Here is a 24,379-nt window from a genome sequence, read left to right on the forward strand (position 1 = left end):
GCTGGGGGGGGTCCAGCAAAGCCGCTGGACCCCCCCCAGCAGACCAGGGACACCCGAGCAAAGGCGCCGCCTGTGCGGCTCTGCTCGGGTGTCCCTGGTCTGCTGGGGGGGGGGGTCCAGCGGCTTTAATGGACCCCCCCAGCAGACCAGGGGGACAGGAGCAAAGCCGCCCAGGCGGCGGGGATCCCGCTGCCTGGGCGGCTTTGCTCCCGGGCACATGAGCAAAGCCGCCCAGGCGGCAGTTTTGCTCGGGTGTCCCTGGTCTGCTGGGGGGGGGCGGGGTCCAGCGGCTTTGCTAGACCCCCCCCCCCCCAGCAGACCAGGGAGACCGGGAGAAGCTTTTCTCGCCCCGGAGGACATGGGTGGCGACCTGCCGCCCGTGAGCTCCCGGTCAAGAAAAGCCCCGTTCGTAAGTGCGGATCCGACGTAAGTCAGATCCGCGTAAATCAGGGACTGCCTGTACATTTAAGCTGAGCCTCTATTATGGTGTCTTTGAAAAGTTTCCACGTAGCTTGCAGGGATTTTACTCTAGTCACTGTACCTTTTAATTTCTCTTTAACTAACCTCCTAATTTTGCATAATTCCCCTTGTTGAAATTAAATGCCAGAGTGTTGGACTGCTGAGGTGTTCTTCAGGAATGTTAAATGTTATTATATTATGGTCACTATTCCCAAGTGGTCCTGTAATAGTTACCTCCTGGACAAGATCCTGCGCTCCACTTAATACTAAATCGAGAATTGCCTGTCCCCTTGTGGGTTCCTGTATCAGCTGCTCCATGAAGTAGTCATTTAAGGCATTAAGAATTTTATCTCTGCATCTCATCACGAGGTGACATGTACCCAGTCAATATGGGGATAATAGAAATCCCCAGTTATTATTATTGAGTTTTTTATTTTGATAAAATAAAAATACATAATACACTATGCACCTCCTAGTTCAGAGGATGCTTGAAAAAGTGACTGAATGTCTACCATCGTGGCAAAATTCCCTTGAAGATAACACATGCCTTCTTCATACTGAAATATCCCTGGATCTATTTCATCTTGTTTTTCTGAAATCCACTATCCAAATTAGGGATGTTAAAATGTGTTTATTTTTGTAAATTTCAGTGGTTACACTTTTATATGGGGAGAAGAGGCAGGAGCCAGTGTTAGTGGGTAGTGCCAGCTCCTGCCTATTCCCCGCCCCCCTCTTCCCACTGCTGCCTTTGTGGGCAGCATGGGGACACAGGAGGCAGGCAGCTTGACAGGAGCTGGTACACGCATCTACCAGGGGAGCTGGTTTTTAATCGGGCTCTCCTGTGAACCAGCTCCCTGTGCTGCTGCCTCTAATAAAAGATAAAGAGGCAGAAACAGGTGGTGGCAGAGGGCTCCCCAGTAGTGGGGCCAGAACACACTCACTGCTAGCCCCCCCCCCCCCACCAGATTATAGAATAGTCGACTGATTGGAATTCATGAAGTTAATCAACTATTCAGTTAACCATTATTTAACATCCCAAGTCCTAGGAATATGAACAGAGGGAGAAGCACAACTTGCTATGGCACGGTGATAACTAAGTCGGTCGTGTTACCTATGCAGGAGTAAACAAGAACGACCAGGACTTGTTATTGCGGCAGCCTGGCCCTCCCAGCTCTGACGGGAATGCTCTGACTAAGGTATTACAACACTCGCCCGTGTAGCCCGAACAGGTTCCCAGGATGCGGACTGGCTGGTTGTGCTCGCCAGCCAGCCCTGCACTGCTGGGTGTGTCCGGGCTAAGCCTGAGGAGAGTCACTCGCTGGGTTCCCCCACGGTGGGCACAGCGTGTCACGTCCCCCCGGTGGGCAGCGGGCAGGGCCGGGCTAACCTTCTCCTCCTGGTACACGGTGTCCAGGAGATTGACGGCGTGGAAGATGCCCTGGTGCTCCTCGGACACGCACTGGCCGCAGCCCGCCCGGCGGCACATCCGGCAGTACAGCTGCACCAGCCGGCCCGGGTGCTTCTCGCAGGCTGCCCCGGACGCCGGCGGGCGTCTCAGCGCCGCCCCTTCGCCCCGCTCCAGCCCCGCCGCGCCCCCGCCGGCCCTGTACAGCTTCACCACCTCCGCCAGCGTGGTGTTGACCCGCAGGGCCGAGGAGCCGCCGCGCGGCAGCGGGCAGAGCTTCCTGCAGAGCGGGCAGCAGAAGCGGGCGGTGGCGCCAGGCAGCGGCGGGCCCGGGCGGCGCGAGGGGGGCTCCCCGGAGGCCAGGCATTCCCGCACGCAGCCCTTGCAGAAGTTGTGGGAGCAGATCGGCAGCGTGACCGGATCCTCGAAGAGGCCCAGGCAGACGGCGCAAGTCAGGCTGGCCTCCATCGGCCTCCCTCCGCAGCCACCCGCCTCCCGGGGGGGCTGGAGCCAGCCGCCGGGCCCGCCGCGAACTTCAACCGCCCGCCTCGCGCTGTCACTTGCTAGGCGAGATAGGAGGGACACTTCCGGGTCGAGGGCGTCTGTGATTGGAGGAAAGCGGAAGATTGACAGCACTTGCAGCTACTCACAGAATAGGGCTACGGAGGCCACCTACTGTAGCGCAATAAAAAGGGGGCGGGACTAGCGGACTGGAGAAAGCTGAGTGGGCGAGCCGAACCGGCCTGGGCGGCGCTGATGCCGCTGCTGTTTCCCGGCGCGCGAGCGTTGTAGCCGCTGCGGCGCAGTAACTGGCGGGCGGGGCTGTACGTGGCCGTGCACAGGTGGGGCTGTGGGGGGAGGAGTCAGGAAGCGCTGCGGCCCACGTGCTAAAGGCGCCTCCTGCCAGAGAGGAAAGTAACCTCGGTCTCTTACAGGTACTGCCCTGTCACAGGCCCCGGGGGCTCAGGGCAAGGAGGTGGAGGGGCGCGTGCGGTAGGACAGGACCTACAAGAAACCTAAGTGCGGGCGGCTCAGGGCAAGTGATGGGGAGTCAGGGCAGGCGCATGAGGATGTGGGGCGAAGGGCGAGGATGTGGGGGTGCAGGAGTTAGGGGGCTGGGAGTGTGGGGCTCAGCTGGGGCGATGTAGGGGTACAGGAGTCGGGGCAAAGGGGAGCTCGGGCTGTTGTGGGTGTGGAGGAGTGAACAGGGAACAGGGCACCATTTGTCAGGACGGGCAGGGCTGCAGCTGGACAAAGTGGGGTCGTTGCTGCTTTTCTTCCTTTCCCCCGACTATCGAGAAGTGAAGGGAAAACGCACAGCTTGCCTGAATTACTCCTCTGTTCTTTTCCTCAGCAGCTGGGATTGAGAGGCATGCAGCAAACTGCACTTTCCCAGACAGACTGGACTGGAGTGCTCTTCCCCCACTCCCTGTTTAATCAGGGGCTTGGCACTGGGGGCAGTCCCAGACTGGTGGGGGGAGGAGGGCAAGCCCCCTTCAACCAGCCCCTTCCATCTGCCTAGCTGCCTGCTGCTTAGCATGCCAACTTACAGAAGAGCTCCAGAAGCCTGCCTGGGAGCAGTTGCACAGCCGCCTGCTGCTGAGTGCCCCATCCAGCCAGCTCCTCCTTGCCAGAGCAGCTCACCAGTTTACTTTCATCTATGCACCTCACTCCATGGGGGGTGCAGGGCACCCCAAAGTGACCAGGCAGGCAGGGGTGTTTATGTGCTGAAAAGTCACAACCAACCCCTAGGTCCTGTGATCTCTGAAGGCAGAGGATATGTACAGAGCTTAGCACAAGGGACCCACTGTAGTATAAATAGTGCAGGGTTCCTTTTATCACCCTCACATCCTAGTGTCTATAGGAGCAACCTTTTCAACAGATTTGCTTTTTTTCCCCCCATGCTTGAAAAAAAAGTCCTTTATATTCCTGGTGGTGGAGATTGGTTGTGGTTGTCCATACCTGGCCAATGGAAACTGGCTAGGGACAGGGACTAGCAAATTTGTATTCCTAACTTTTTGTTGGATGGGAATGACTTTGGAGAACTTCTGACCAGAATAGAGTCAAACAAGAGACAGACAAAAGGTTCCTTAGCTAGTTACCAGTAATCTCAGCCATCCCATTCTCGTATCTTACATTATTTTAAATGTATTTTTTTCATGAATGCAAAAAAATTTTTCTTTCTTTTTCAGTGTTGAGACTCAAACAGTATAAAAGGTCAGACTGCAGATTCTTTTCTTTCATTGATGAACAGTCACACAGGTAGTTCCTATAACCAGTCAGACACAATCCCCCTTCTCCTCGCTGGTGTCTAGCTGACCATACATAGTCCTCTGCTTTTCTCTTCTTCCCTGACCTTGGCTTCCATAGTTATAACTTAAGCTTTTTATCATTCCTTTGATATTTTATCTGCAGTACAGTGCAGTTTCTTGTACTCCAGGCTATGAGGCCCCATTTTGCTTAGAAACCATATTGCTTATGAATTTATATGTAACCTATGGAATACATGTGAGGTGTGAATGAGAAATACCCAACCCAAAAAGTAGTTTAGGATTCATGAAGTTTTACGGCAGACAAAGTCCCTGCAAGTAGATAAATTAACTGAGAAGTGTCCAGAAAATCTCCCACTTGGACAAGATGTAACATCACAGCAGAAACGTGGGACCAGAGCAGAAGAAGTAAAGCCTCCTGCAGATCCAAAGGGATCTCCCAAGGAACATCATGATTGAGTCTCTGGGAAGCTGATGCCTGGGCAGCACTCCAGCCATCAGTGAAATAAAAAATAATTTACACCGCATTTGCAGCCTGCCACCAAACTTCCAGCATGAATGTGATGTATGTGTGTGAGTATCACTTTACTCTTAAGAATCTGCATACAAATATGCAACCCGAAAAGCAATACTGCTCCAGCCCATCCTTTGTCCAGGTTTGTTCCTCAGCAGATCTGAGGAAGTTCAACAGTTCCATGGAATATAGTATGATTATTTGTAAGCAATACTTTTACTCATGAAAGCAAGTTCATAATCTGACACACAAAAAAAGTTCTTTTCTGTGGATCTGTACACATTTTTCAAACCTGATTCTGATATGAAATAGCTTCATGTTAGTAGGAAACAGCTATGAGCTGAAAGTATTTTTTGAACATTGATTGTAGTTGTATTATAATACATGTTGACCCTCTGTGGACTGGGACCAGAGAGCCCTGAGATTCTGATGGCAGGGAGTGAATCCAGGGGCCCAGAAGCCCCAGCAGCCCTGGGGTGCAGAGCTCTGGTGGCCCCAGGACAGTTGGACCTGGTGGCAGCAGAGCCCTGGAAGCCCCAGAGTACAGGAGCCCTGGGGGCAGTAGAGCCCACTGGTAGCAAAGCTTGGGGGCAGCAGAGCCCACTGGCAGTAGACCCTGGGGTTGACCCTAGAGGTTATAATGCAGCCCAGGGGAGGCAGAGCTCCGGGGGCGGTGAAGCCCAAGGACAGTGGAGCTACAGCAGAGCCTTGGGACAGTGGAACTCAGTGGTTGCGAAGCCTGGGAGAGGCAGAGCCCTGGTGGCAGCAGAGTCTCGGCACCTCTGGGGGCAGTGGAGCTGTGGTAGCAGTGTCTGGGGGCAGTGGAGGCCCAGTGGCCCCAGGGTGGTAGCAGAACCTTGGCAGGCTGTGGTGGAATCTAGAGGCAGCTGGGGCTGGCTGCAGAGTCAGGAGCCAGATGGCCTGGGGAAGGGCAGTCTAGCCATGTCTGCTGACAGACCCCCGAACAGTCTGGAGTCCATCAGCGGAGGGGCAGAATTGACGTCCCCTTGTCTGACAGACTTCCTGCTTTGGGACCAGTCAGTCCCAAGGCTGCCAAACCAGGGATGTGGAACCTGTATTAAAATTTGTCACATAAGGGACCTTATTTCATATAGCTTCCAGTTTTGTAAATGCAAATTTTGGTCCACGTTAACTAAGTATTAACATTTCAGCAACATTATGTAGACAGTGTCTGTTCTGTTAATAAATTTGTACAGATACAGGGATTATTTATTTTAACAGAGCACCCACAGCCTTTGCTTGTGGACCAGGACCTATTGTACAGGTTGAACTTCTCTAGTTCAGCACCCTCAGGACCAGACAAGTGCCAAACCAGAGAATTTGCCCCATCACAGGAGGCCAATATTGTCTAGCAGCATTACCAACACTTTCACTGCTTACTAGGCTTTAGAAGACATTTGGGGTAAATTAGAGCTAAATAACAGCACAGAATACTGAGAGCCAGGACTAGTGGCAGTAAACACATTTTATGAGACTGTGAGAAAGTTGGGCACGCCCATGTGGATGTCCGGCTAACTAAAATCATGCAGTACCGTAGAGGTAGCCAGACTAGAGAGTGGGTCTAGAAAGGTTGAGCCTGTATGAGGTGCTATATAAACACAACAAAAAGACTGCACTGGCACCAAAAAGTTTAAAATGTATCTAATATATAAAGGAGAATGTTTGTGCTCTAATAACTTGGACACTGTAAGACCTACCACCACCAAACTTTCCATGAAATAACCTTTCCTCCAGGAGAAGGTTTTAAGGACCCCATTGGGACCGATCTCAACCTGTAAAAATAAAAAATAACCTGCCATGCTGCGCTGCAGGGACAGCCTCACCCACCCTAGGTCACATGGCTGCCACCTGCGGCCTCCAGCACCATCCGAGACTTACCCTACCCCCATGCGCACAACAGTTTCGGCACCTGCCCTGCCCCCTGCGGCTACAGTTACCAGGTAGTCTTAAAAAACCAAACAAACCCTGACACACTTGAGCGGGGCCAGGCGGGGGGAGGAACCGGCTGGGAGGGGAGCGGGGCTGACTGGGAGGAAGGGGCGGAGGGCCGGGAAGCAGAGCTGGCGGCTGGGGGCAGTGGGGCTCGTCAGGGGAGATGGGGGTGAGGGGGCAGCCGACAGGAGCGGGGCTAGCCAGGGGAGATCGGGAGGAGGAGAACTGGCCAGCAGGAAGCAGGGCTGGCAGGGAGAGAGGGGGAAATGGCAGGGAATGGGACCGAGCAATGCCGGTTAACTCCATTCCATCTAGTATCTAATATATTAAGGAGAATATTTGTAAGTTTTGTGTGCTAGTAACTTGGACACTATAAGAGCTACCACAACCAAACTTTGCATGGGATAACCTTTCATTCAGGAGAAGGTTTTAAGGTACTTCTGGACCCAATTGGGCTTGAGCTCAAGCTGTAAAAATCAAAAAGTAACCCATCGCCCTGCGCTGCAGGGGCCGACGCACCCTAGGGCCTGTGCCCGCGCCCGCCACCTGTGACCTCCAACACCGTCCGGGACTCGCCCCCCTCCCACCCATGAGGTTACATAAGTGACCCTCTTCCTTCCCCTCTGCCCCTCCTCTGTCCCCCATGCACCCACTCTGCCCCCCGCGGCACCTGTAGGCCCAGGCGCGAGTTGTGGCGCCCCTCCCTGGGGAAAATGCGGACCTATATTTTAATCCATTTAGAAATCAGTGCAACTTTTCTACCATTCAAAAAAAGATAGTGGACTATTGTTGTTCTACATTTTGTTCCTCCAGTTTCCCAGTTTAGAATACATCATGCAGGTTTACAAAATATTTATTTAAAATCAATATGAAATTAATTTTTCTTTAACTGTCTTCCTTCAGATATACCTGGTATTGCTTAATGTATTGACTCATAATGATGCAAATGTTGGAATGATAAAGTCCAGAGGGAATAACAAGCTGTAAAAATAAGTAGAAAGCAAAAAAGGACAATTTATCATTTCAATGTTCAATGCATTGGCCCTGATTCAGCAAAGCACTTAAGCACGTATGATTAATGAATTATTCATGCATAAGTGCTTTTCTGAGCTGTGTCCAAAGGGATTTATGTTCAGATTATTCCACCCATATTCTTGTTGAATAGTACCTTACTGTACAAAAAGTCACATTGATGCCCCTGGCAAAATAGGCCCATTGGTGTTGTGACCTATTCTGTTTATGATCATTACACTGTCATTTGGGTATGCCAAATATCTGTTGTTCATTTGCATATCTTCTAATCATATACTACAGTGAGGGACATGCTATCAAGATACATATATTCAACGTATTTATATACTATTTATCCATTTAAATGACAGGCTGTAAATAGAATACAAAATTAAAACCGCTGTTTTATTTTCCTATGGCTAGACCTTGGTGTAAATCCCACTGATATTAAACTGAACAGATCAAGAACAAAATATGGTACCTTGAATTCTATTTTTTTGTTTACTTTCAAATTAAAATAAATTTATTTGTTTGGTGTCTGTTTGGAGAAAGGAAGAAGAGAGAGATGTTCCTTTTGCTGAATGACTGACTGATGCCAGAAGCCATTAAAACCCAAGTAATAATGCTAGAAAGCATAAAAGCTGGGATATGAAAAAAAGTCAGATGAAAAACAGATAAGAGAAACCATATCTCTTACAGTAAAGAGAATAGTGTGTGTTCCCCAGATTTCAAGGAGTATGATATGTCTCTTCAAAGGCTATCCATATTATTTGGCTTTAGTGTTGCGAGGCACTGCTTTAGCTGAAAGGTTGGTGGCCAAGTTACAGTCAGTTATCTATCTCCCAGGCTGTGTCTACACTGGCTGGTTGTTACGCAAGAAATATGCAAATGAGGCTAAGTGTGGAATATGGCCATGCCTCATTTGCATAGCTAATGAGCCACCATTTTTGCGGAAGAGGCTCTTGCGCCAGAAGGAGCATCTACATTGCCCCTTCTTGTGCAAGAAAAACCCTCTTGCCCAATGCCGCTACGCTGATTATTTTCAGGAATAAGGGCATTGCGCAAGAGGGTTTTTCTTGAGCAAGAAGGGGCAGTGTATACCCTCCTTCCAGCGCAAGAGCCTCTTCCGCAAAATGGCGGCTCATTAGGTATGCAATTGAGGCTTGGCGATATTCCACGCTTAGCCTCATTTGCATATTTCTGGCGCAACAACCCACCAGTGTAGATACAGCCCACATGTTTTTCAGGTTCTCCTGGTTTCATAAAAGGGAAGGGAAAAAAAGAGTAGGGGGCATAGGCTCTCCCTTTCCACCAGTTCCTGGCTCAAGGCCCAAAGGTGGGGTTGCCAGGTGTCCGGTTTTCTACCGGACAGTCCAGTATTTGTGCTCTCTCTCCGGTAAAAAAATTCAGAAAATACTGGATATGTGCAATGTCTGGTATTTTATGAATTTCCACCGGGACGGGGGAGTGACTGGGAGTCCCAGCCACTCTCCCCACCGGGCTTTTGATCGCAACCAGAGACTCCCAGCTGGGAGGCGGGGTCACAATTGGCGCTGGGAGCCTTTGGTCGCATGCAGAAGCCGGGCGGGGGGAATGGCTGGGGCTCCCAGCCACTCTACCCACCCCCGCCCAGCTTCTGCTAGCAACTAGAGGGAGTACCTACTGTGGCTGCCCCACCCCCGCGACGTCACTGGGGCCCTCTTCCAGCACGAGACACAGACCCGCTGCTCGGGTCCCTGCAGCGGGACCCGCCCCGTGCACTGACCCGGTAGCCGCGCCTGGAGCACCATGAGAGGTCAGAGACACTTGGCACGTGTGGGTGCTGGGTCCTCACCCTGGGCAGGCAGCTCCTGTAAGCCCTCCCCCCTCGGAGACCCCACAACTGCCCCTGAAAGCCCCCGACCCCCCCCACCTGCCTCCTCACAGCCTCCCCCTGTGAGCCCCCCTCAATCCCGCACTTCATCCCAGGGTGCTTTGACAGACCCCCCAATATCCTGCAAAGTTGAGCAGTGAAGTGTCCCTGGTCTCTGTTTGCCAGATGCTGGGAATGGGCAAGAGGAGGTGGATTACTTGAGGTTTTTGTGCCCTCTGTCCGGTAAAAAAAATTCAGAAAATACCAGACACATGTAATGTCTGGTATTTTCTGTTTTTCCAGCTGGGCACTGGACACAAGCCTTGTGGCACCTCCTGTGGTCATATGCCCAACAAAAATTTTTAAGCCCGCATGTTAGGTATTTTTTGGGAGAGCATCTGGCAACCCTATCCAAAGGTGAAAGGGTGAAGAGCATCTCAGTTCCTTATTGCAGGGACACCAGACCAGCTCCCCAGTTCTCTTCAGTTTTAGGCATGGTCTCAAACTGCTTTCATTCCAGCAGAGGATTCTTCAAACAGCCTCTACCATTCAAATGGTCATTTGGGGTCTTCTAAGCTCACTTTTCAATGTTCAGCTATTCCCCCTTGTAAGGGGGAAGAGGAGAGAAAAGCAGTCAGTACCCTGGCCTCACAGTCAGGTCTTCCCCACTCTAATCTTATCCATAGTCCACCATTTCCATGTGAATCGCCCTTTGTTCCGGAAGCTAGTGCTACAAACTGGCTTGTTTGCTTCTCTTTTGCAGACATCCTCTCCACTCTTTCCCTCTCTCTGAGTATCAATGTCATCTTTTAAACGGGTCCTCCATTTGAAGCATGCTTTGCAGCTGCAGAGGCACAGGGTCTTCTTGTTCCAATACTGTTTCATCATTCCCTTAACCTTAGTGTGGAGTCTGTAATCCCCATCATAAAGCAAAATAGTATGCATAAATTTAGTTCAATAGAATTGTATTCACTTTACATTACATAATGCAGTTCACAGCAACAGAATTTCTTCACAAGTTTGGAGAAAACCACTTTCCTCATCAGACAAGTTTGTACATGTCTTGTTTTCAAAAAAGATTTAAAAGTAGATAATAGCTAGCATTGATTGGTCCACTTTTTATATAGCGCAGGATTAATCGATTGTTACAGAAAAATATGCATGCCTTGGATTTCTACTAAAATGGATTCATATAGCTTTCTAAATTAATTATCTTCTTCCTTTAATAATCTTCAGCATCACCAGCACAGATGGCAAGTAAAGCTGTCTCATAATGTCCTGAAGCAAAATGCTGCAAAGGAAAGAATTTTTTTTGTGATAATTTTCCTCTTCCATTTCCCTACCACTCCATCTCTCAGAAAACCATTTTTGTGCATTAGAGACTAGAGGACATTTGAAAAGTTTGCACAGGACTATCAATGCTTCATAAAGATTCTAGGCAAGGGTGGGCAATAATTTTTGGCCAGGCCAGAAGGGATGGGACCTAATCCGGAAGGGGTGAGGCCAGAATTCTTCTGGGCTTTCCCACCCCCAGACCATAATCGGTCAGCTGCTGCTGACCCCTGCTACCTCCCAGCTACAGAGGGCAGAACTCTTTGCTGTACTGCCAACTCCTCTGCCACATGGGGCTCCCAGCTGAGTCATTGCTTCCATCCCCACAATGCTTCTGCCCCATGGTTCAACCTCTCTATATCTGGGCTCTGTGGTCCAGGAACATCCCTGGTAATGCTGGACCATGGATGTTGCCTGACCAGAGAGTCCCAATTAAGGGAGGTACAACCTGCAGTATATTTCAGTTTACTTAATACAAATATCATAATGCAATAATTGTGAAACTGAACTTACAAATGTAGGTTATTTTGTTACATAACTGCACTTGAAACCAAAACAATGTACAACTTTAGAGTCTACAAGTCCACTCAGTCCTACTTCCTGGTTAGCTAGTCACAAAGACAAACAAGTACATTTACAGGAGATAATGCTGCTAGCTTCTTATTTACAATGCCACCTGAAAGTAAGAACAGGCGTTCACATGCATTTTTGTAGACAGCGTTGCAAGGTATTTACATGCCAAATATGCTAAACATTTGTTTGCCCTTTCATGTTCCATAGGACATGCTTCCATGCTGATGACCCTAATTAAAAAAAGTGTTAATTAAATTTTGACTGAACTTATTGGGGAAGAGTAGTATGTCTCCTGCTCTGTATTACAGCATGCTAGCATATATTTTGTGCTGTGGCAGTCTTTGATGATGACCCAGCACATGTTGTTTGATTTAAGAACTCTTTCACTTCAGATTTCATAAAATGCAGAGAAGGTACCAATGTGAGATTTCTAAAGCTAGTTACAGCACCTGACCCAAGGTTTAACAAACTGAAGTGCCTTCCAAAATCTAAGAAGGATAAAGTGTGGAGCATGCTTTCAGACGTTTTAAACTACAGAATACGAACCACCAAAATAGAAAATCTGACTCAGCTGTTAAGTGAATATGCTACAAGCATGAAAGTCTGCACAGATTTGGATCATTATTGGGCAGAACTCTCATCAACATGGATGCATGTCCTCTAGAACGGTGGCTGAACCATGAAGAGACCTCTGAATCTTTAGCACATCTGCCGTGTAAATATTTGCAACACCAGCTACAGCATTGTCATACAAATGTCTGTTTTCACTTTTAGGTGACATTGTAAGCAAGAAGCAGGCAGCATTATCTCCAGCAAAGGTAAACAAACTTGTTTGTCTGAGTGTCTGGCTAAACAAGCACTAGATGTGAGTGGTCTTTTAAGCTCTAAAGTTTCACATTGTTGTAGTTTTTTTAATGCAGTTTCTTTTCTACCTAATTCTACATTTGTAAGTTCAACTTTACTGATAAAGAGATTGCCTTTCAGTACTGGTATGAGGAGATTTGAGCAATACTACATCTTTTGGTTTTTACAGCACAAATATTTGTAATCTTATAAATATTTCTGAAAGTTTGTTTGTTTGTCCCAAAAGATCTCCGAAACGGTAAGAGCTAGAAACACCAAATTTTGCATGGATACTACTGATTTCCTAACTTAAATAACTGGATTGGTTATATCTCAAAATTGGTTCCCCCGGTTTTCTCAGAGCCCCAACTGGGCCCACTGATAATTCCAAAAGATCTCCAAAACAGAAGATCTCCAAAATAGTAAGAGCTAAAAACACCAAATTTGGCATGGATACTACTCATTTCCTAACTTAAATAACTGGATTGGTTATATCTTGAAATCAGTTCTCCTGGTTCCCTTGGAGCCTCAATTGGGACCACTGATAATTCTGAAAGATCTCCGAAACGGTAAGAGCTAGAAACACCAAATTTTGCATGGATACTACTGGTTTCCTAACTTAAATAACTGAATTGGATATATCTCGAAATTGGTTCCTCCGGTTCTCCCAGAGCCCCAATTGAGACCACAGGTAATTCTGAAAGATCTCCAAAACGGTAAGATCTAGAAACACAATATTTTGCACGGATACTCCTGATTTCTTAACTTAAATCACTGGATTGGTTTTATCTCAAAATTGGTTCCCGCCGAACCCCAATTGGGTCCACTGCTAATTAGCTTTTAGTAGCGCCTGATCATAGGCATTTGCTGGACTCTTCTTTTAAGCATGTCACATAAACTGTAACTACAAGATCCAACAGGATAAAGCATGTGGGCACCTACAGCACCATCAAGGGAAAGCCCATGGGGGACAGGCTGCAGTGGGGCAGAGAATCAGCAACCTCCCCTACAACTAGGGCACCAGCAGGTTCCCAGGACAGACCCAAATGTAGCTGTTGCTGTCTGGGGTCTAGCCTTGCTAATTGTGGCTGGAAGAAGCCTCCAACTATCACAGCCTCTCAACATCGTCACGCAGCTGGGCTCCGACTGAACCCCTTTTGGAAATTAAAGTTGCTTCCCTCCCCCCACAACCAAATGAGCCATCCCACCACTCGCCCTTATTTGGGCTTTGTGCGTTCTCCTGGCAGGGCTGTGTGCATTATCAGCAAGTACCACGGGCATTATACACTTTGCAGGATTCAGCTCACAGTACAAAGAGAAGGTGGGTAGGAGGACAAGGTTTTGAGCACTGTGGAGCCTGAGGAGGGCACAGTACACTCAGAACAGCCTATTCTCATTAGAACAGGTATATTCAGGTGCTGCATGTTCTGATCATCTAGATATCACTCAATGCACCTAGTATGAAGGTCTTTCACTTTGTCTGATCAATGCAACCGCTAGGAAGTCCATTCAGGTTGCCCTATGGAGCGTGCACTGAAGGCACTTGGGAAGTGCCTACTTGGGGAGCAGTGATTTTCTGCTGCTGTAGAGCCCAGGAGACATCCCTTCCATTTCTCAGGGCTTCTGGCAAGGAGGCTGCAGGCATTGGTTTGCATAGAGTCTAAGGGAAGATGGGCCTTCCTGATTTGTGGGGATTGAGAAAAGAGATCCTATGGGATTTGTCATTTTGTAAGCACATCACTAGCTATGTTCATTTCTTAAAGTGATATATAAGAGAAAAGTCTTTCCAATAAAATATGCTATGTTAATGTCATTGATGTAGTTCATTCATCACACCTTTTACTATATTTTCACCAGGCAACGCGTGGTATTTCTGCTAGTAAAAAATAAAGTTAGCATTGTACTCTTTGTATTTTGTGTTGTAATTGAAATCAGAATATTTGAAAATGTAGAAAACATCCAAAATATTAAATGAATGGTATTCTAATTCTATTATTGTTTAACAATGTGATTGTTTATACAATTAATCATGATTAAGTATTTTAATCATGCAGTTAATCATGGTTAAATTTTCAATCACTTGACAGTTCTACTGTAAATCAAATAAAAATTTGGCTGACTGTATTTTCAAGAAAATATCCAAAAATAAAATAAGGGACCAGACCTTGCAGGCACAGAATTCTGCTCCTCTTATACAGGTTAATGGCAAAACTTCAGTCAGACTGGCATCAGATTCACTATAAATGTTTATTATAATTTTCCCCAGTAATCTCATACTGGTACTGAGTGCCAGTAATGTAAGACTTTGTTTATAGAGGAAAAAGATGCACTAGGAAGTAGAAATGTTAAAAATCATAATATGGTAACCATGTAATTACTGACAAGACCAGCAGTTACACAGTTAGTTAGCTTTGTACTGCACAGCCTGCAGCAAAGCCTCCCTGAGAAAGGGGCTGACAGCTGATACTGTTAACCCATAAGCATCAGTTTAACAGTTAGTTGTTCATACTCTAACATCCCTACTAGAAAGTGAAAATGTAGCTCCATAACAATAAGTTTATAAGGTTAAAGATTAAACCAAATCCATGCTGATCAAGGAAAAACTGATTGCAAGATCAGCTTTAATTAGTACAGTAGACTTCCGATAATCCGGAACCTATGGGACCTAGGTGGTGCCGGATTATCAAATATGCTGGACTATTAGGAAGTACTATAAGATGGTTATGTATATACTGTATACATTACAGGCAGTCCCTGACTTACGTCGGATCCGCAGTTACGAACGGGGCTCCCCGGAGGACACGGACTGCGGGACCTCGCTGTCCTGCCGCCCGTGTACTCCGGGGCTTTCTCCGCATCTCCCTGGTCTGCAGACCAGGAAGACGCGGAGCAAAGCCGCGGCGGGGCTCGGGCAGCGAGGCAGCCCAGGCGCGCCTGGTCTGCTCCGCTGCTGGCTTCCCCGAGGCTTTGCAAAGCACCCCAGCTGCTCTGCCCCAGGCTCACCCCAGCAGCCAGCAGCACCCCAGCTGCTCTGCCCCAGCCGTCCCCAAGTCAGCTTCTGCTGAAACTGACCAACGCTGACTACAGGAAGCCCGAGGCAGAGTTGCTCTGCCCTGGGCTTCCTGGAATCAGCTGCTGATCAGTTTCAGCAGCAGCTGACTTGGGGACGCCTGGGGTTCTTAAGTTGATTCTGTATGTAAGTCAGAACTGGCGGTCAGTTTCAGCAGCGGCTGAATCTGGACGCCAGTTCTGACTTACATACAGGCAGTCCCCGACTTACGCGGATCCGACTTATGTCGGATCCGCACTTACGAACGGGGCTTTCTCGCCCCGGAGGTCGAGGTAGCGGATTGCTACCTGCGAGCTCCGGGGTGAGAAAGCCCCGTTCGTAAGCTGCTCCGGTGCCCCTGGTCTGCTGGAGACCGTCTCCAGCAGACCAGGGGCACCGGGCGGGTTCCCGCGCTTCTGAGGCTTTGCCAGAGCAAAGCCTCGGAAGCGCGGGAACCGCTGCTGCTGCCACTTGGGTGCCGGTGCCTGTGGTCTGCTGGGGACCGTCCCCAGCAGACCACAGGCACCGGGTCTCATGCGGCAGCAGCGGGGGTTCCCGCGCTTCTGAGGCTTTGCTCTGGCAAAGCCTCAGAAGCGCGGGAACCCGCCCACTGCTGCCGCTTGGGTCGCGGTGCCTGTGGTCTGCTGGGGACCGTCCTCAGCAGACCACAGGCACCGGGACTGAAGCTGCAGCCGCGGGGGGAGGGGTCCCGCGCCTCTGAGACTTTGCCAGAGCAAAGCCTCAGAGGCGCGGCACCCCGCTGCCGCTGCTGCTCTGCTCCCTGTGTCCCTGGTCTGCTGGGGGGGGCGCAGATAGTGTGCCCCCCCCAGCAGACCAGGTTTTTGTTTTGGACCCTGGAGCAGAGCAGCTGGGGCGCTGCCGATTGGTCCTGCAGCACCCGCTCTGGGCACTACTGGACCAACCTGGCAGCATCCCAGCTGCTCTGCCCCAGGTCCTGATTCAGCCGCTGCTGGTCAGTTTCAGCAGTGGCTGAATCAGGACGCCTGGGGCAGAGCAGCTGGGGTGCTGCTGGGTTGGTCCAGTAGCGCCGAGGGGTGCTACTGGAGCAACCCAGCAGCACCCCAGTTGCTCTGCCCCAGGCGTCCCCAAGTCAGCCGCTGCTGAAACTGACCAGCGCTGACTACAGGAAGCCCAAGGCAGAGTTGCTCTGCCCCAGGCTTCCTGGAATCAGCGCTCATCAGTTTCAGCAGCAGCTGACTTGGGGAAGCTTGGGGTTCTTAAGTTGAATCTGTATGTAAGTCAGAACTGGCGGTCAGTTTCAGCAGCGGCTGAATCTGGACGCCAGTTCCAACTTACATACAGATTCAACTTAAGAACAAACCTACAGTCCCTATCTCGTACGTAACCCGGGGACTGCCTGTACAGATTCAGCTTAAGAACAAACCTACAGTCCCTATCTTGTACGTAACCCGGGGACTGCCTGTATATACTGTATATAAAGTGTTCTTAACCTTTTTTATTGTACATACTGTATACAGTATACTGTAATGTTTTAGTTTTTTTAAGTCTTTTTTACCCTTTTTGTTCTGTTCAGCTGCTGCTGCTGTTACCTTGTGACTCATTTTTTGCCGAAGCTCACTCACGAGGCTCTTGTCATTTTGATGCCGGACTATCAGGAGTGCCAGACTATTGGATGCCAGACTATTGGAGTTTTACTATATAATGGAAGAGTGCTATATGGCATGGAGAGGGCCTTAGGGATGGTGAATCATTGTTTGTGGGTGGATTGATGAGGCTAAATAATACACATGCATTTTAAATATACTCAAATAATGCATGGTTCTGCTACTGTGCTTCATAGTGGATGTGGTAAAAACACCTGAATATTTTAAAGCAAGATTAGATTTACCACATGATCAACAAAAGATATATAGCACAGGCAACTGGAAAGGTCATTTACATCACTTCAGTAACCTTGTGTAACCACCTGTGGGTTGCTCCACAGCCCAGACTTACCAGAGCAGAGGATGCTCTGGCCTAACCACTTTCATCTCCAGTGAGTCTGGGCACAAACTCACATTAAGGTGTTCCACAAGTTCTACACAGGCAGAGGAACATCTTTATGCAAAGTATTCCCCTTGCATGCAGTTCTGTCGTCTTCATGCTACCAGGGGGACAGAATCAAGTTTCTAACATGAGAATGAGATTAGAATTTAATGGAAAGTATTATCCCATACTTTTTGTTCCTTTACTGAAAAGTAGTCATAGACACTAATGCAACGTGAGTTGAGGCAGCATATTTTTTGCATTTTCATGCAATGGTTAAATTAGGATTCGGAATTAACTTAACCTTGTTAAAGCTCTCTAAATAATGTATACATGCAAAAGTATATAAAAACTCACTTTGATATCATGAAACAGAGACTTCCCGTATCTCTCTTTGTATCGTTGTCTTATATTCATCAGATCTATTTCACTTCTGGAAATCAGAATCCTGATAATAGTTTTATTATGAAAACCAAACTCCTAAAAGAGGAGAAAAATATGGAGAAACTTGGCTGAGTCTGGCTATCTAAATATGTTAATATTATGTGCAGATGAACAAATTAATTAGGCCATCAAGATATGTATTTTGGCTTTGAGAGAAGTATGAAGTATACAGAGATTTTACTGTACTGAGCTTTCCCATGTAAGAACAGTATATTTCATATTACTGTGTAACAGAGATAACAAAATCTGTACTTTACACACCATATCAAATTTTTCTTATTAATGAAAAGTATGCCCTACTTTTTTAAAACATGTGCTTAAGTGCTTTGCTGAATCCAGGCCTCAGTCACTAGCCTTTTTTGTGTGGACTTCCAACAAGAATGCCAGGTGGGGAGGTTGCTTTTTATGATGTGTAATTTGCCCACTTTAGACTGGACTAAGACCACCATCCTTTTTCACACAGGTTGCTGATCAACCATCTGATTCTAACCAAAGGTTTATAACTCCTATGCTTTGTAGCCAACCATGAATCACATGAGCTGTTCAGTTTCTCAGATAGATTCTTCAGGGAGGATCTCTGGTGAGAAAATGGGTGAGGTAGTATATTTTATTGCACCAGTTTCAATTGGTGAGCTTTTAAGCTTACACATAACACTTCTTCAGGATACTTCTGGAGGAATGGTGACATCTAGTGGAAAGTAACATTAATCCAAATAGTTTTTCATTGAAGGTTGCAGGGGAAATATTTACTTACAAATATTGCCCTATTTAAAGATGGCAGTTTGAGTTAGTTATTCACACTAGAATGCACTAGAATAAAGTAGGATACACTACTAGTGGGTGCACTAAAACCTTTCTAACAACCCATTGTAGATTTTATGCAAACCATAGTTCTAAATATTAGGATCTTTCTTACCAAACTGATGCTAATTATGCAATATTCTAAAGAGATATCTGACAAAAGTTTGACACAGTCTGATTGACTGATGCATTCTGGAATTGAATATTCTTTAAAATTCCTGGTACTAGCAACATGTCATCAAATAAAGCATGTCATTGACACCAATCACTAGCACTAGCGTGAAACTAAGAAGTTTACTATAAATTTATTTTCAATTTTCTGAAACGTTATGTAATGTATTTCCTCAAAAATAAAATCTGATTTTGAAAAGAAGAAATAATTACAAAATGCTACACTTCCCTCAAAAATAATCCTGGTTTAGTATAACAAATTTGTGACAATGTAATTAATTTTAAATTTGAAACAATAGGAAATATTCAGATTCTGAACATTGTAATTTTTTATGAATACTTTATATGAATTTGTATGAATGTACATCACCAGCATACAATAAAAGTGTGCTTTGAGTTTTGCACACCAGGGGGAGATGCAGTCCTTACAAAATGATGGTTTTCAGTTTTCAAAAAGTCAATGCAGTTACTGAACAAGTAGTGTTAAAAGAATTTAAAAGTGAAACTTCTGTTTTCACAGGAAAAACTCGGCATTGCTCAAGCACTATAGCTTTGAAATTGATAGTGGAAGTGATCAAAATTCAAACCCCTTTAAAGTAAATGAGCTAAATCATTCAAAATAGAAATAGTAAAACTGTTCTTTAAAACTTATGAAAGAATAGTGTTACTTACATGGATTGCATTGTAGAGCCTATACGCAAAATAGGAAGGCTTATCTCGAACACAAAGAACTAGGAAAGATATATTATGGAGAAAAGAAGAAATATTAAAGCCTTCCAGAAACTGTTTAGCATATTTATGATATATGCTTATAAATATTTTAGATGCCTGAAAGTATGTTCAGTTGCTTTTCCTGTCACTAGATAGGGAAATATTGTACACAGGTGATATGTGATCCACTGCCCCCATTCACTGAAGTTAGCACTCTGCCCCTTTCTTTCTGCCAAGGCCCTATCCCCCATTCTGTTCTCCCCTGCTGTTGTCTGCCAGGTCCGTAGGAACCTTGAGTCCTCCACCACCATTGGATGGACCCCAGCTGGCTCACCCAACCACCCTGAACTCCAGCCTGAATGTCTGAGCCACCTCTAGTCCACAAGACTGCCAATCTGAACTGCTCCAAAGCCCCAGCTTCCTTGATGAGCTCTGAGTTCCACCCAGGGCCAGCCCCAGGCCATGATGGGAAGCAGTAACAGAAGTTGGAGGAAACTTAGCCTCTCACAGCCTTCAATAAGTGTCACCCTTGATTGTCATTATTTTACAGATGGGGAAACCGAGACACAGAGAACTTAGGAGCTTGATCCTAAACACTGAAGTTCAGGCAGTTTTGCCTTTTTGTGTCAGTGTGAGCAGGATCAGTGTCCAATAGACTTGCCCATGATCACATAGCAAAACTAGAAGCAGAATCCAGTTCTCCTCAGCCCTAATCTAGTGATTCACATTTTTACTTTTAGCCTGGACCTACGACACAATTCAAATGCTTCTTGTTGTTTATAGCCTTGGATTTGTTGGGTGATTTTCTTCCAAATGTTCAAAATTTCTGCAACAATATGAAAATAAACTAGTGGGGAAAATAACACAAAAAGCTTATATTTGCAACTTGTAATGGACCAGATATACCATACTGTATTAAGAAATTATTATTGGTTTAAACTAATTTTACCTATTGCTACCAGTAGTTCTTGCAAGTATCCATCATAACATTCATTAATAGCATCCACTATATCTTGTCCAGAGACATTCTGGAACTCCTGAAAAACTTGAAAGAAATGAATATATGTTTACTTAAACTATTCCCAGTAGTTTTATTACTATTTACTTTTGAGACTTCAAGGTGAAACTTAATCTGAAATAGATTGTGACAGAGTCTCAACTCAATACTCAGAACAAAGCATCTGGAGAGCTGCCTTAGAAGGACAACTGGCAATTTCTTGGCATGGGAGGAGTATAGTCAAGTGTTTGCTAACCCTATCCCCTATGAGATGGACTGGGGTTAGGAGTATGTTCTTGCTTATTCCTGTTGTTGTAACAACCTCCAGGAAAGCATTACAATCTGAAGTAAGTTAGATCAACAGCAACCTTTATGCTATAAATGTGTCTCTGGAGAATAACAATTCCATTTTGAGAATTTTTTTCATTGCACACTGAAACAAAGCTAAAACCTTTTGAACATTTTCACAAAATGCATCTGTGTCTATATGTCCATTCTTAAATTGAGACAGTGAGGTTTTCGATTCATCTTGCTCTTTCTACACATGCATAATGGGAGTCTGCACTGAAGCCTTCCTACAGAATATATCAAAATGGACGTTTCTGCAAAATGTTTTGAAAAAATATGTTTAATCAAAACTTTTCCAACCAACTTTATTAAGCAGCTACTACTTGTTTGGTTGGCTTTTGGGAGGGAGAGGGGTTATTTGGCCTTGGGATGCCCCCCAACACTGGGAAAAATGGAAAAGTGGCTTCAATGCACTTTTGACTCTCTCCTACCAGATGAACTGAGTGTGAACTTTAGGGATGCCAGAACAATTTTTATAGTGGGGCACTGACAATGGAAACCATGTATTTGGTGTTTGTTGTTGTTATTTTAAGCCAGGGGTGCGGCAGCACGCCCTACACCCATATTTCCTGTAGTACAGCTACAGACTGAGCCCATCATCTTAAACTGTTCTTTCTATGATGCATTTTTGGGTATGCCTGCATTGCATTCCTCCTTTGAGAGAGGAATGCAAATGCAGACAAACGAAATTGCAAATGAAGTGCAGATTTGAATTTCCCATGCTTCATTTGCATAATCGTGGCTGGCTGCTTTTCCGGAATACTGTATTTAGAGAAAAAAAGGGTTATTTTAGAAAGAAACCCTTCCTTCGAAATTACCCTTACTCCTTAAAAAATGAGGCTTAAGGGTTATTTCAAAGGAAGGGTTTCTTTTTGAAATAATCCCGTGTGGACCGCGTTTTTTTTCTTGAAAAAGTGGCCGGCCATGATTATGCAAATGAACCACGGGAAATTAAAATCCGTGCTTCATTTGCAATTTCGTTTGTCTGCACTTGTATTCCTCTCTCGAAGGAGGAATGCAATGCAGACATACCCTTTGTGACTCTCTATTCCACACTGGGTTCAGCTTTGTTTGTATTTCTTGTACACCACAAACTTCCATTAACTTCAGTTGGAGTTTTGGGAGTTCAAAGAATGCAGGCTTAGGCTCCTGTTTCAGACTGCTTGGAACCTGAGTACTGGTCTGTGAATTCAACTTCTGTGTTGAATTATTCAACAATTATGCCTGTTTTCTCTGGAAGCTATAGTTTCCCTTTCCATTATACATTCAAATACTGAATAGTTTGATTCATAAGTGACAATAATTACCCATCCATAACTGCTGGTAACTCTTGTTACACAGGATCATTTGCAGCATATTTTTGTGTTCCCCTGTTTTCTGCTGACATGCTTCCAATAGGACCTAATGCATTAAAATAATAACAAGGTGCAAAAGATCATCGGTCCCAAACCCCTTAAAACAAGACTTTCAAATAGACACATTTTTGTTTTTTGTAATTTTTGAGAAACTGATAGCTGATTGCTGTTACCATTGCATCCTGAGCAGCCATGGCAGGATCTGCATACCCTTCCTCCCGTGTTCCCTGTAAAACATTAAAACATTTCCCTCTATTAGCTAGTCTATAAAGTCAGCAAGAGAGTGAGATGGTCTTCATATAATACTATTTCTCATTCACTGAGATATCCATTCCAACATTTTACACAAGAACAGTGTGTGATAGAGCTGGTCTATATAGCCCTAAAATATTCTAGAGGTGCCATTGGGAATTGCTATAGCATCTCTGCAAAGACTATTCCCAGAGGCTAGGTCTACACTAGGGGATAAATTCAAATTAAGATATGCAACTCCAGCTTCGTTAATTACGTAACTGGAGTCCAAGTATCTTAAATTGAATTTTGGTGCTGTTCACACAATGGGTGGTCAATAGGAGCACACTCTCCCTTCAACTTTTCTTATTCTCATAGGAACTGGACTACCAGCATTGACAGGAGCACCCTCTCAGTTTGAATTAGTGGGTCTTTACTAGATGACATACCTGTTTATAAAGTTATAATATATGGTTATGATGTAGGAAATGTACAAATTACATGTTTGTGTTCCCAGTTTATTGTCCACTGATATGTTCATATAAATTTGCTACTTTTCAAAAGGAAAAAAAACACATTTTTTTTCTCACTGTTCAAATTGCAATATCAAATAGTGATCAATTTGTTTTACACTGCATATTATCATCACCATCTATAATGAAAATTCAAGATTGAGAAGTTGTCTGACAATTTTGAGATTATATGAGCCAAAAGAGAATTCAGCTGATTCTCCCATAATTCTTTTGGCTTTGCAGTTCTGTTAACCATGGAGATATGATTTAATATATTCACTAAGATCAGATATATTTAGTTGTGATCAGATATATTTAGTTGTAACAAAAGAAAAGTATTTTAGAATAACTTTAAAATCATAATTACAGTGTAAGGATACAAATAAGCCCAGGTTGCAGGAGTCATAATTCTCAGACAGCACTTAATCATTGCCTTAATGATATGTTTTTGAAACAATTTACTTTAGTTTGGAGTTGACAATCATTCTGCTACAAAAGTGAAAGTAAGAATTAAAATTATAAATTGTCTGCTAACTACTGGCATGACCACTATTTAACTCTTGCCTGGGAAATATGCTAATTCACATTTTAATTAAATTGCATAGAATATGAACAGAACAAAGAATGAAGTTCTTAGTGACAAGATAAATTGCTTAAAGGAAATTGTGCTGGATTGACTATAATTGAATACATGAAACTGGAGAAATATGACAAGTGGACAATAAAAATTGAGCAGAAGCACTCTACATAAACTCAAAACCCTAGTTACATTTTAAAATTACTATTTTTGACATTGTTTGATCAGATAATCCTACAAATTGTATAAATGTTCTTATATTTAAATTCCAGAAAATGATGGTATTTTACCTATGCCAAAACCTGGGGGAAAATAAATCAGCTCTTCATGTCATATTAAACGTCTGGCTAATTATAATTCAATCCAAGTACATTACATTAATTAGGACATAATAAGCCTTCCAAAAGCTTGCCTCTCTGAAGGAATTTGCCACTACACATTGATTTGTGAGGGATGCACATAGGCTTTTCCCTTCCGGAAAAGTATTAGAGGTCTCAGTATTGTAATTATGGTACTTGGTGAATTGCTGCTGCTGCTAAGAGTCCCATTGACCCATATTATGAATGTCTGTGTTGTATCAATTGTGGGATCAAGGCCCACAAATTTAATAGAGTATAAACCAATATGACTATATAGTAAACACTCAAAAATAATAGAAACTGTTCAAACAGAAGGACCTCATTTCTATAAGTTACATAGAAATAGGTAGAAAGAATCTAATTTTCTATTTTAATCTATAACATTATCCAGTTTATTCTACAAGACTATTCAAAAAAGAAAGTATAAAAAGAATACAATTTTTTATTAGTAAAATCTGACTTTTCTACAGTTGTTTTTTATTAACATACTAGAATATTTACCCAGTGTTGTATAGCAACATACGAATCAGGGGAGGAGGGAGCTTCCGGCCCTCTGCCCTCCTTAAATGGTAGCTGAAAGGTGGGAGTCTTGGCTAGGGATGGGG

At 45.1% G+C, this 24,379-nt stretch overlaps 2 protein-coding genes and 1 long non-coding RNA gene across 11 annotated transcripts in view; 1 reads left to right on the plus strand and 2 right to left on the minus strand.

Annotated features, from left to right (window-relative positions):
• The window catches only part of LOC102448131 (uncharacterized), a 64,389-nt gene extending 61,936 nt beyond the window's left edge, over positions 1–2,453 (minus strand). For 4 of the 5 annotated variants that reach the window (XM_075930191.2, XM_075930190.2, XM_006111696.5 and 1 more), the window contains exon 1: positions 1,847–2,452. In XM_075930191.2, the coding sequence (XP_075786306.2) occupies positions 1,847–2,332 (486 nt within the window). In that variant the 5' untranslated portion in view covers positions 2,333–2,452. Of the gene's footprint in view, positions 1–1,846 lie in introns of all 5 variants that reach the window. The other variant, XM_089777935.1, reaches the window with a different exon arrangement.
• Positions 2,454–2,527: 74 nt separating this feature from the next.
• LOC112546253 (uncharacterized) overlaps positions 2,528–24,379 on the plus strand; it is a 247,303-nt gene continuing 225,451 nt past the window's right edge. For 3 of the 5 annotated variants that reach the window (XR_016349441.1, XR_016349438.1, XR_016349440.1), the window contains exons 1-2: positions 2,528–2,799; positions 4,057–4,126. This is a non-coding gene — a long non-coding RNA (uncharacterized LOC112546253). Of the gene's footprint in view, positions 2,800–4,056; positions 4,662–12,143; positions 12,188–24,379 lie in introns of those variants that run through there. The other 2 variants (XR_016349439.1, XR_016349437.1) reach the window with 2 other exon arrangements.
• Positions 10,597–24,379, minus strand: part of ANXA10 (annexin A10) — a 64,598-nt gene continuing 50,815 nt past the window's right edge. The window contains exons 7-12 of the mRNA XM_006111697.5: positions 22,269–22,322; positions 22,048–22,141; positions 20,345–20,440; positions 19,357–19,415; positions 17,626–17,748; positions 10,597–10,755 (exon numbers count right to left, since the gene is read on the minus strand). Coding sequence (XP_006111759.2) covers positions 10,687–10,755; positions 17,626–17,748; positions 19,357–19,415; positions 20,345–20,440; positions 22,048–22,141; positions 22,269–22,322 — 495 coding nt within the window. The 3' untranslated portion in view covers positions 10,597–10,686. The remainder of the gene's footprint in view (positions 10,756–17,625; positions 17,749–19,356; positions 19,416–20,344; positions 20,441–22,047; positions 22,142–22,268; positions 22,323–24,379) is intronic.

Source organism: Pelodiscus sinensis, chromosome 4 (assembly GCF_052426305.1).
Source record: "Pelodiscus sinensis isolate ZL-2025 chromosome 4, ASM5242630v1, whole genome shotgun sequence".
In the NCBI taxonomy this organism is placed as follows: domain Eukaryota; kingdom Metazoa; phylum Chordata; order Testudines; family Trionychidae; genus Pelodiscus; species Pelodiscus sinensis.